The sequence below is a fragment of the Pleurodeles waltl genome, chromosome 4_2 (assembly GCF_031143425.1).
Source record: "Pleurodeles waltl isolate 20211129_DDA chromosome 4_2, aPleWal1.hap1.20221129, whole genome shotgun sequence".
Taxonomy (NCBI): Eukaryota; Metazoa; Chordata; class Amphibia; order Caudata; family Salamandridae; genus Pleurodeles; species Pleurodeles waltl.
Window position 1 is genome coordinate 592,627,391 of NC_090443.1, and position 13,003 is coordinate 592,640,393.

A 13,003-nucleotide genomic window follows, 5' to 3' on the forward strand; every position below is an offset into this window, starting at 1 on the left:
TAGCAAATACTGCTTCAAATTGACAGACAGGATAGAGGTAGAAGTGTGAAAGTAAATATAATAGTAAAAAAATTGTTCTCACCTGTGTGTCACTGGAAATATTGCTGTATGACAGAGTCCCTGTTATCAATGTCTTCTTCCTCTGCTTCCTCCTCATCACTCTCCACAGGCTCCACAGCTGGCACAACACCGTCATCTGGACCATCCTCCTGCAGAAAAGGCACCTGGCGTCGCAAAGCAAGATTGTGCAGCATACAGCAGGCGAAGATGATCTGGCACACCTTCCTTGGTGAGTAGAATAGGGAACCACCTGTCATATGGAGGCACCTGAACCTGGCCTTCAGGAGGCTGAAGGTGCGTTCGATCACCCTCCTAGTCCGCCCATGGGCCTCATTGCAGCGTTCCTCTGCCCTGGTCCTGGGATTCCTCACTGGGGTCAATAGCCATGACAGGTTGGGGTAACCAGAGTCCCCTAATAGCCACACACGGTGCCTCTGGAGTTGACCCATCACATAAGGGATGCTGCTATTCCGCAGGATGTAGGCGTCATGCACTGAGCCAGGGAACATAGCATTTACCTGCGAGATGTACTGGTCTGCCAAACATACCATCTGTACATTCATCGAATGATAACTCTTCCGGTTCCTGTACACTTGTTCACTCCTGTGGGGGGGGACCAAGGCCACATGGGTCCCATCAATGGCACCTATGATGTTAGGGATATGTCCCAGGGCATAGAAGTCACCTTTCACTGTAGCCAAATCCTCCACCTGAGGGAAAACGATGTAGCTCCTCACGTGTTTCAGCAGGGCAGACAACACTCTGGACAATACGTTAGAAAACATAGGCTGGGACATCCCTGATGCCATGGCCACTGTTGTCTGAAATGACCCACTTGCTAGGAAATGGAGTACTGACAGCACCTGCACTTGAGGGGGGATACCTGTGGGATGGCGGATTGGTGACATCAGATCTGGCTCCAACTGGGTACACAGTTCCTGGATTGTGGCACGGTCAAACCTGTAGGTGATGATTAAATGTCACTCCTCCATTGTCAACAGGTCCACCAGCAGTCGGTACATCGGAGGATTCCGCCATCTCCTCACATGTCCCAGCTGACGGTGCCTAGGAAGGACAACAGCGACCACAGAGTCAACCAAATCTGAGGTATGTACCCACAGCTACACAGAACACGACACAAAATACAAAAATCTTCCTGTATGTGTGTTGAGTCCAGGCCTAGGTATGTGTGACACAGTTGTAAATGAAGCCATGTGGGCCCCTGAAATGGCGGATGCCTGACCTCTAAAGTGGGACAATGGGATGTGAGGTAACTGCGCTGGTGTTGTACACCATCGCGGTAGGCGGTCGAAGACCGCGGCGCAATGCTAAATTGATTAACTTTGGACCCTATGGGTCCCAGGAGCCAATGAAGAAGTGCACCGGTGGTGATGATACGCACCGCCGCGGACGTCACCGCCGCGGACATGCCGCCATTTTCTATCTGTTCAATCACTCGATACCTGATCTTCGACAGGAGAGGACCTACACTGCAAGTGCTGCTGTGACCTCGGTCTGGAAGAGAGAATGGCACGTGCGTCTGGGGAAAGGGCCCCTGCATTCACTGCACAGGAGTTGGAGAAGCTCGTGGACGGGGTCCTCCCCCAGTACACGCTACTCTACGGTCCTCCAGACCAACAGGTGAGTACATAGGGTGCAAGTTGTATGGGCTATGCCTAGGTGGAGAGGGCTGGATGTAAGTAGGAAGGGGGCAGAGTTATGCGACCATGAAGGATTGTGAATGCATGTGCCACATGGCATGGGTAGGGATGTGGGCCACTCACTTTGATGGTGCAGTTGGTAATGACTTCTCTTCTTCCCCTGTACATGTCATGTAGGTCAGCGCCCACCAGAAGAAGGATATTTGGCGTGCCATCGCCAAGGACGTCTGGACCCTGGGGGTCCACCAGAGACGGAGCACCCACTGCCGTAAGAGATGGGAGGACATTCGCCGCTGGAGCAAGATGACGGCGGAGGCTCAGTTGGGGATGGCCTCCCAACGTGGGAGGGGTGCCTGTCGCACCATGACCCCCCTGATGTTCCGGATCCTGGCGGTGGCCTACCCTGAGTTGGATGGGCGCATGAGGGCATCACAGCAGACACAAGGGGGTGAGTACACTCACATTCTCATGACTTTGCGCGCACTGGAGGGGTCTGGGTGGGGGAGGAGGGCTGTGGGTTTCCATAGGCCAGGGCGAGTTCCGTAGGCTAGGCCCCTCCGTAATGCAGGCAATGTGCCACTCCACCCCACCTCTGTAGAGTGCCAAAAACAGGTATACATGCCCCTGTGTCATCTATGTGGGCAGATGACACTCATAGGCAAGTAGGCCATATCCCAGTAACTGCATCTGTAGAGGCCAAGAGCACGGCGTAGTGCAGGGGGCAGCTGTGTCTGTATTGTCCGCCAACGTTAGCGGGAAGCCATGCACTCAACCTGTCTTTCTTCTGTTTCCCCACCCCTTTTTGTGCTCTCCCTGTTCTTTTGTGCATCAGCATCATCAGGCGGAGGTACAGGGGCACCGGAGCACAAGGGGGCTGCGTCCCACATGGCCATGGAGGGCCACACCACGGACTCCGAATACACCAGTGGGACAGAGGGCGAGGGGAGCCTCACGACAGTCAGCGGATCAGCAACACGGACTCGTCCTCCGATGGAAGCTCCCTTGTGGTGGCGGCACCATCTGTGCCCCCCACTTCTACAGGTACAGCCGCAACCCCCTCTACCAGCACCTCCCTCCCAGCAGCCCCTCAGCCTTCGCCCCGTGCCCGCTCATCCAGGAGGGTGGGCATCACCTTCGCCCCAGGCACCTCAGCCCCTGTCACCCCTGCTGCCCTCAGTGAGAAGGCCATTGACCTCCTCAGGTCACTCACTGTTGGGCAGTCTACCATTGTGAATGCCATCCAGGGTGTAGAAAGGGAGTTGCAACACACCAATGCATTCCTGGAGGGCATTCATTCTAGTCAGGCTGCCCATCATCGAACCCTGCAATCTCTGGCCTCAGCACTGATGGCAGCCATTGTCCCTGTGTCTAGCCTCCTCCCTTCAACTTCCTCCACCCAGACCCCATCCCCTGTACCTCAACCTATCCCAAGCACACCATCAGACCAGCCTGCACACACCTCAACACACAAGGGCAGCTCAGGCAAACATAGGCACCACACATCCCACAGGCACTAGCGCAAGCATCACCCACATACAGACACAGCAACATCTACTGCCTCCACTGTGTCCCCCTCCTCGTTGTCTCCCTCCTCCCTCCCAGTGTCGCCTACACTCTCACCTGCATGCACTACCACAACAGCCACTAGGACTCGCACCAGAACACCCAGCACCACACCCCGCTCACCTGCACTCACCACCCCCACTACCATTTACACGTCCCCTGTGTCCTCTCCCAGTGTGTCTGTGACGCCCCCTCCCAAAGTACACAAACCCGGGCACACATACACCCAACATCCATCCACCTCACGACAGCCTCCAGAACATGCACCTGCACCCAAATCACCAAAAGTTACACCTCCTACAACCACCTCCTCTTCCTCCACTCCCAGACCCCCTCCAGCTAACGATCCCAGTGTTCGTCAGAAACTTTTCCTGAGCAACCTTGACCTCTGTCCCATCACCCCCCACCTCCAATTCATTGGTCCCGTAGTAGCACCTCAGCCAAAAAGATTCCGGTACCAGTGGTGCCTGTTCGAGTTATGTGGAGTGCACCGGGCACCAGGGCAGCCAGTGTGACACGGAGCCAAAGCACTGCCAATCCATCCCTTGTGAAGCACCGGAAGTTGGACAGTGCCCGACGGGAGAGGGGGAAGACACTTGCCGGCAAAGCCGCCCACAACGGTCCCGGGGGGAGTGTCGAGTCAGCTGTGACTCCTCCCAAGGTGGTGAAGGGGCAGAAGAAGTCTCCAAAGTCTGGGAAGAGCAGCACGGCGGAGAAGGCCGCCATCCTCCCTGCTGCCCAAGACGCCACCGCCAGCCCCATAGTCACTGGTCAGGAGACCACCGCCGGGGTCAGTGCCCAGGAGGGCAGCACTATCGTCCCTGGTCAGGAGACCACCGCCGGAGTCAGTGCCCAGGTGGGCAGCACTATCGTCACTGGTCAGGAGACCACCGCCAGAGTCAGTGCCCAGGAGGGCCCCGGCAGCCACAGCCCCGCTGGACAATGAGGGACCGACATGGCACACACCGCAGCACAGGTCAGAGACAGCAAAGTCAAGCACCGCTGAACAGGGCAAGCACCGCTGAACAGGGCAAAGACCGCCATGGCAAGCACCGCTGAACAGGTCAGAGACAGCAAAGTCAAGCACTGCTGAACAGGGCAAAGACCGACATGGCAAGCACCGCTGAACAGGGCAAAGACCGCTATGGCAAGCACCGCTGAACAGGGCAAGCACTGCCAACTCAAGCACCGCTAGCCCATGAGCGGCAGGGGCAGTGACGCAACGGGGGCCGTCACGGGGTGAGTGATGCACTCTGGGCACCAGTCCCCCTCCAGAACCAGTGGAGACATGCATCCACTCCATCTATCCTGCACAGGATGAAGCACTCTGGGCACCAGTCCCCCTCCAGAACCAGTGGAGACTGTTATCCACTTGAGAGACTGTGGCTTTGCACTCCCCAGGATGGTACAGTGGGCAACCCACCCACTGTAGAGACTTGAGAGACTGTGGCTTTGCACTCCCCAGGATGGTACAGTGGGCAAACCACCCACTGTAGAGACTTGTGAGACTGTGGCTTTGCACTCCCCAGGATACATCAATGGGCATGGAGCCCTGTCGTGGATCTGGCGTGGTGCAGTCATCCGGCTGAGGTGCCCCCCCTTCCCTTCCCCCTGAGGTGCCTGTTGTATTTCTATCTGATGCCCCTGCAGTGTTCTCTCCGTTCCAGGACAGGTATCATGTGTGGGCCTCGCCCATGCATTTTGGGCCCAGTGGTCCACGGACATTGAAATGTGCATACCAGTACTACTAATCGTGATGTATATATTTGGAATGTGTATCTATTGATGTATATATGAGCTTACTGTTTTTTGATACATTACAATGGTTGAACTCATTTCCTTTTGTCCGGGGGGGTTGGGGGTTGTTACTGTGATGTTCGGAAATGCATTGGTGTGTGTGTTGTAGTGGGTGAGGGTATGGTTGGGGGTGGTGGTGTTGCATGTGTGTGTCCATGACTTTTGCCTCCCCCTCCGTTATGTTGTAGGTGCAGTACTCACCGTTGTCTTCGGCGCCGCCGTTGCTGCTGTTCGTAGAGGAGCAGGAAGACAAGTGCAGGGAGTATTTGGAGTTCCGGCTTCATGGTGCCCTCCTTCCTCGTGGAGTTTGTTCAGGTGAGCGTTTTCACATTGAAATGTCTGTTTCCGCCGTGTTTTTATCCACGGTGAATCCGCCCCGGAAAAGGTGGCGGATTGGCCTGTTGTGATACTGTGGGCGGTACTTTGTCTTCCGCCTGTCTGTTGGCGGTGACCGCCGCGCTGCTTGTCTGTACTGCCGTATCGGTCGGAGTGTTAAAGTGGTTGTCTATGTAGGCGGTTTCCACAACGGTCATAATTCCCTTTTTTTTTCCGGCGGCCTGTTTGCGGTATTAGCGCCGCTTTAACACCGTCCGCCAGGGTTGTAATGACCCCCTTGGTGTTGTTTTGGATAAAGATCTGACCATGGCTTCTCAGGCTAAGAAAGTGGCAGGGACATGCTTTGGCCTTTTAAGAGCCCTCGGAAAAACCCGTAAGTGGCTCCCTATGGAAACCAGAAGGATAGTTGTTCATGGTCTTTTTCTCACTCACCTATATTACAAAAAGCTGCAAGTGATCCACAATGCCACTGCTCGAGCTTTGTTAGGTCTCCTCAAATCCATGCAATCAGCTCGTCCAGCCCTCACTAAACTTAATTGCTTGCCAATAGCCAAAACAGTAAAATTCAAAGTGCTGTGCATTGCCCACAACTTGAATTATACAGCAAGCGCCAATATTCTTTGGCATCGTATCATCCCACAAAAAGCTGCCAGAGATCTGAGATTCAATGACCTCTCCCAAAACCGAACTCAAAAGACTTGGGGCCTGATTACAACTTTGGAGGAGGTGTTAATCCGTCCCAAAAGTGACGGATTTACCACCAGCCGTATTACGAGTCCATTATATCCTATGGAACTCGTAATACGGATGGTGGTATATCCGTCACATTTAGGACGGATTAACACCTCCTCCAAAGTTGTAATCAGGCCCTTGGTGTTGTTTTGGATAAAGATCTGACCATGGCTTCTCAGGCTAAGAAAGTGGCAGGGACATGCTTTGGCCTTTTAAGAGCCCTCGGAGAAACCCTTAAGTGGCTCCCTATGGAAACCAGAAGGATAGTTGTTCATGGTCTTTTTCTCACTCACCTATGTTACAAAAAGCTGCAAGTGATCCACAATGCCACTGCTCGAGCTTTGTTAGGTCTCCTCAAATCCATGCAATCAGCTCGTCCAGCCCTCACTAAACTTAATTGCTTGCCAATAGCCAAAACAGTAAAATTCAAAGTGCTGTGCATTGCCCACAACTTGAATTATACAGCAAGCGCCAATATTCTTTGGCATCGTATCATCCAACAAAAAGCTGCCAGAGATCTGATATTCAATGACCTCTCCCTGCTTACTATTTCCAGAATTATAAGTACAAGAGGCAGAGGTTGTTCATTTGCATATTTTGTTTCCAGACTGTGTAATTCCTTTCCCTTTGGTCTCAGGGTGAATGAAAATCTGTTAAGGTTCAAGAAACAGCTGAAAACCTATCTGTTTATTTAATAATACAGTGTATTTCATTACTGGGTTCTGTTAGCACTGGGTAGCCCTGTCTTGGGGTAGCCGTGCACTCTATAAAAAAACCTAGATTAGGTTAGATTAAAGTTTATAATCTGCGTTTTCTAGGACCCAGATCAAGCCCTGCCAGTGCCAGTGAAAATAGATTTGGGGGTCTAGTCACTGAGAAACAAATCAACTTTAACTTTGCACAGACTCCACTTTTAATCATTAGGCACTCCTAAATTGTGGGTGACAAGGTGTATTTATAGGTAATTTACTAATATTTAAAACAGGGTTGACTACCTGTCAAGAAGAGCTTTTTTTTACAGCAGGTTAATTTAGGCTTCTGTACTCAGGCTAAACATAGTAGGCCTGTAACCATGTTTTACAGGTCAGCCCTGTGGAAGGCATCAAATGTGTCACAGGCTACAGGTGCCATTTAACTTCTAGGGCATGGGAATGAGTTTTCTAAACCATATCCAAGAGACATATTCACAAGTTAAATCTGTCAATAAGGAAGGATCCAATGTAACAATGTTTAAAGGGAGAGCACAGGCACGTTTCTCTTGTTTAGTGGGAATAAAGTGCAAAGAGTTCCAATGACAGCCAATGTAGGCTCGAGAAAAATGTGAAAAATCAGGGTTGACCATGTAAAAAAGACAAATTTGCTACACTGATTAATATATTGGAGCATGAAGTTTCATAATGACCCGGGCATCCTAATCAATGAGATATTCCATGTACATAATTGTCAATCTTTTTTATAGCATTAATAATAAAGCAAGTAGTCCCTTCAAACTAGTCAGAAAAAGGTTTAAGTAGCTGGGAAGGACTTGGATCAGATTTGTAACCATCTCTTATCTCTCTTAGTTTTAGACTATCTAAATTAATTTATTGTAACATTACATTCCCAGTAATTTGAGGATCTAAGAAGACTGGGCTTCAGAGAGTCATCAAGTTATATTTATACCTATCAAGCTTTTCCACTGTAAACGGATTGTATGCATGTTTTTAAGATTAAATCAGTTCTAAGCAAATTATATCATGTTAAACATGTAAATCATTTCCGATCCATATTATTTTTCATTAATGTTCACAATTTAAAGCCAGAAATCATATAATTTATAGGAATTGATTTTCCATCTTTAGAATTAACTCAAAAGTACAACATGTGACACTCACTTCCAAAATAAATACATGGTTTGTCTAGGAAAATAGCACTAGGTGTTCTGTGATGTTGATAAAAACATTAAAAAGAACAATGTGTTGACATGGCAGTAGAAAACCAGACAAGGTTAGTGCACTTAAAAAAATCACATGCAATATTCAGAACAAATGATGCACCACACAATTTGACATATTTTCAAATTGCACTCTCGGGTTCAATGAAATTGGCAAATTGTGCAAAAGACAAATAGGCATAAATTGCTTCATTCAATATTTACAATTGAGTACTCATTATCAAAAAATATACACCTCTTCTAAACGCACACATTTGCTGACGTCAATTTCTGTAGCCACAGCACGTTGTAGCTCCTCCCAAAAATGCCTCCAGCAACAGAATGGTGACGTATTTATTTATAGAAGATCGAAAGGTATTAACATTGGTAAAAGCTATATTAAATATACATCAGCAATCTAAATTCTCTTTTGAAGGTGGTACTAAATGTCTCCTTATTTGAAAACGTTTTCGAAGGCTTACCTTAAGCCCCCAACGTATTGCTGTTTTTCAAATATTGTTATGTTGAGGTAACCTAAGCGTGCCAAGAAGGAGGCACAACTGATGCTTGCTGGCCCAGCTCCGATGAGAGCTATTTTACTATGGTAGCTCACTGGCATTTCTTCTGGGGGAGGCAACGAAGGATTTCTGATTTGAGGAATGTTCATTGCTTTAAAAACCTAGAAAAATAAAGACATTTCTTTCAACAATCACATATTTTAATATCTACTGCACTTAATTGTCATTGCAACCGCCATAGCAGAAATACTTCAATTAATTTCAACAACTGCCAAGTATTCAGGCCACATGGCCTACCAAGGGTGTCCACCAGGTAGCTCGGGGTCTCATATTACCTTGCCAGTGCCCTGGAAGTAACTCCGTGAAGCACAGCCCAGCACAGTACAGTACTTAATTCAAAGGTCGCCTTAGCTATATTCCAAAAGAACACTTTGTGAGAAAAAGGCCAGTTTGTCTTTGACCGCGTTAACCCATAAACGAGTGTGCATATTTGATAGAAAACTATGCAGTTTGAGATACTTACATGCTGATGATTGCAAACAAAATGATAAAAAATGATTAAAAATCCAAAAGACATGTAAAGTGCTCTTTGCATTATGTTTTATGCTGAGTTCTGGAGATTTATAGCTTTTAGTATTTTATTTGTTTCAGTGGACACTTACTGTTGTGGCTGTTAAGTCTTTAGTCATGTGGACGCATTTTACTAAGGTAAACAGTTTCCTGGTAATCTCACGTAATCCAATGAGGGTGGCTGGTGTTCACTTATAGTATGATATTTTAAATATTGTTCGGCCAAAATACTGTATCTAAAATAAAGATAACTGCCATATGATCAAGGTATGTAAATAAAGATAAATACTGTTTTATCTGTGTTCTCACCTCCAAATATATATGCCTTCTTGATAATTTAGTAGTCAATTTTCTGGGAATGATACTGTGGCATTATTCAATATTGTGACATTCATCTGGATAGCCATTAGTAGTACTCCTGTAAGGTGTGGTCAGTATTGTGATTGACTGTGATGCGATCACTACTTTAACAAGTGTCAAACTCATTAGTATCCAAGGACTATTTTCATCTATCAGAAGTATTGTGAGTTACAGAATAGGTTGTTTGTAGACCCCTGTGCTATGCCAAGCAGTGGTGTAACACTGAAAGACGGGAACCCGCTGCAGAATGTGATGGGAGGGACCTCAGACTCCAATATCTCACAGATAATCACCTGTTGTAGGCAAATGGTGGGCCCCTAAAGCTGCAGCAGTCTGAGTTCTGCCGGAGATACCAGCATTTCCTTCAGCTCCCCTTGCTTTGCAAATTAAAACGAGCAAAATGCAAATTAGTCTTGGATGAGGCTGGTAAGCGGCAATGTGTCCTCTGAATGGAACACAAGCAAACTGGGAATGTTTCAGCCTTGTTAAGCAGCTTGAGTCCTATGGTATAGCAAGCTCATGGCCTGCCCAAATATATGTAGAATGCATATACTTAAAAAAAATGATATTGAGAAAATTCACAATATTTTCATGGTAATAAACCTACAGATTCAAATTGATGAAGTTCCCAATATGCATATGCTCAATAAGAATGTTAATTTTAATATTTGTAAATTCATGTAAAACACCCTACAAGCTGAGCTTTCGTCACAGATTGTATAAGTTTAGCAAAGTTGCACTGAAAGTCACGTGCGTCAATTCACCATTGCTAAACAATATTTGCACTGACCCACAAAGTCACATAGGAGAATTGCAAAGAATAACAACTGTACAAATTGTGTTTTTGCATCAGTCTGTCGCAGCAATGATTAGTAAATAATAGTAACGCACAGCTCAATAAATTGTAATATGGCCCAGTTTTTATTTTATTCTCTTTCTGTTATTTGCAACTTTTAATATATTGCTCCTCAGACCAGTGCTTAATTTCTAAATATAAACGTGCTTGTGCCTAAAGCCCTTCTCTGAAATTAACAGCTGCTGCAATTAAATGTGCGACCACAGAATACTGAGGCAATGTAATCCTGAAGTTATCTGGGTCTTTTTTGATTCATTTACTGACACTCCCCGCCCTTCAGCTCACTCTAGCCGCTTTCTGTTTTCTTCCTTTGTGACGCTTTTTCGTTTTTCTCTTCCTCCGTCTTTCCCATATGTGTCTTTTGCTCGCAGGGAATACCTGAGGCAGAAGAATAAGTGCTAGCCCTCAGAAATAAGTGCCGGTGCCCTCGCATCGGAAACCACCGGCACAAATTAAGCACTACCTCAGACCTAAACCTAATAGGAGGTGTCACGTAGACACCCCAAAAATATTTTTGAACTCCACAAAGCTAACTTACCCTTTGACTCCAAACTTGCTCGCACTGCACTAGGTTGAAAGGACACAAGGATACCCCAATAACAAAAAAGTTCCATATATGTTTTTGTTTTCAAATTGAGAGACATATTAATACTCTTTGACGCAAAACTCTTTGAAGCAAAACGTCGCAAACGCAGTTTTGCATCAAAAAAGTTAATGCTGGCTAAAGCCATTTCTTTGCGCCACCCGTGTGTGAAATTTATACTTTGACGCACGGTGGCGCAAAGAACGGGTTACAGTCATTTTCTTTTTACTCTAACCATTGCGCCACGTCATAAAGCAAAATGACGTTAACATGGGGAAAATGACTCTAATCCGTTTGCGACATCGCAAACCGGATTGGCGCCATTTTCCACTGCATTAGCATAAAAAAGTGGCACAAACGCAGCAAACAGTGCTAAGGAGCCCCAAAATTGATCCCAGAAGCCAGAAGAGACACCAGGGAGACCCCAATCTACCAGGAACCAGCCAGGAGGACACAGACAAGTCCCAGGGGAGAGACAAGAAGAAAAGGAAGTGTTGTTTTAGTGCAGAGGAGCATGAAATACTGGTCAGAGAGGTGACGGAGCACCAGCATCAACTTTTCGTCACCTCAAAATTGCCAATTGGGAGGAGAGAGGCAATTTGGCAACAAATTGTCGACAAAATAAACAGTGTGGCAGAGGTTCGGAGAACTGTCACAGAGTGCAAGAAACACTGGCATGACTGCAAGTGCAGGGCGAAGGAAAAAATGGCAAGGAACAGGAAGGCAGCACTGCAGACGGGAGTCCAGCACCGCAGGAGGCCCTGGATGAGATGGTGGCACCCGTCATCCAAGAGTAAATTGTCACAGGAATCGCAGGACAGGACAGTGCAGACTACCAGAAAACAACACATATGCAGGGTAAGTTGCATGGGGGACAAGCAGGGGGAGGTACATACCTACTACACAATGCATGTCAGCCATGGAAATCAGGCAGTGGAAAGGGCAAAGGGGCACAGTATGGGTGCATGGTCTGTGCAGGGGAATCCATGGGCACCGCAGAACACAACACCAACAACCTTTGCATGGGGGTACTCCGCCATGCCAAGGCTGTTGGAAAGGCAAAGCCAGTCCAGGAGGGTAGGGTAGAATGTAAAATGGGCTGCTGTCACAGGACAGCTGGTATTGTCAGAGCGTGAACTAGAGGACAATGTCCAGTCTCAGGCCATTTCCGCAAGTGGCATTTACCATTGACAACACTTGCCACTACCACCTGTGCTGTGTGTGATGGTCAAGTAGCAAACAGCAGTTAGGTGCCCATGGAACAAACACACCCAAAATAGAGGGTTCAGGATGACGACATGATCAATCCGCTTCAATTCCTAACAAAGTGTAAATCCTGTCAAATGCTCATGTCTATAGGTGCAATAAACATCATGTATTGTTACTTACATTATGAAGTACACAGCAGTAATGTCATACCCATGCTGCCCATTCCAGGGTCTACCCCGTCCATGTGTTACAATAGCTGCAATGCCACCTTGCAACATCTCAACTGTCATACTGCTAAGACAACTACATTGAGGGGGAGGACATATGTGTCTGGCTAGTAAAACACACCATCACAGTCATAAGAGGAAATGGAACACTGCCAGGCCCATCAGTGCAATCCAATGTAGCACATATTGGCAAACATCAACATGACACACTACCAATGCTGAAACCTTTATCGCGTCATCCCAACGCAATACATGGTATGTGCTACGCCTCAGCAACATATAGGTGTATGTGAAATATCGTAAACTGGTTCAGTCCCATATTGTAGTGCAAGTGGTATCAGAACACCCACAGGCATTGCAAGGCCTCACCATGCTAATGGAAGTAGAGGGAGGGTTGAGTAGGGCAAGAAGGTGGCAACACACAATTTGGACAGAACCTACACCTAGAGGATGTGACACAGACATTTCCCCAAACTGCCCACACTACATGTGGCATGCAGGTGGGGCATAGGCCTGTGAGAATGCTAATATTAATGCCAGGAACAATGAACAGGAACCAAGATTATAATGTTCCACTAATAGGAAGTCAGTGACGTCACATTACAACTGCCACAACACA

At 47.5% G+C, this 13,003-nt stretch overlaps 1 protein-coding gene across 2 annotated transcripts in view; it reads right to left on the bottom strand.

Annotated features, from left to right (window-relative positions):
• The window catches only part of DPYD (dihydropyrimidine dehydrogenase), a 3,199,941-nt gene that overhangs the window by 2,294,911 nt on the left and 892,027 nt on the right, over nucleotides 1-13,003 (bottom strand). For both annotated transcript variants that reach the window (XM_069232136.1, XM_069232137.1), the window contains exon 6: nucleotides 8,544-8,740. In XM_069232136.1, the coding sequence (XP_069088237.1) occupies nucleotides 8,544-8,740 (197 nt within the window). The remainder of the gene's footprint in view (nucleotides 1-8,543; nucleotides 8,741-13,003) is intronic.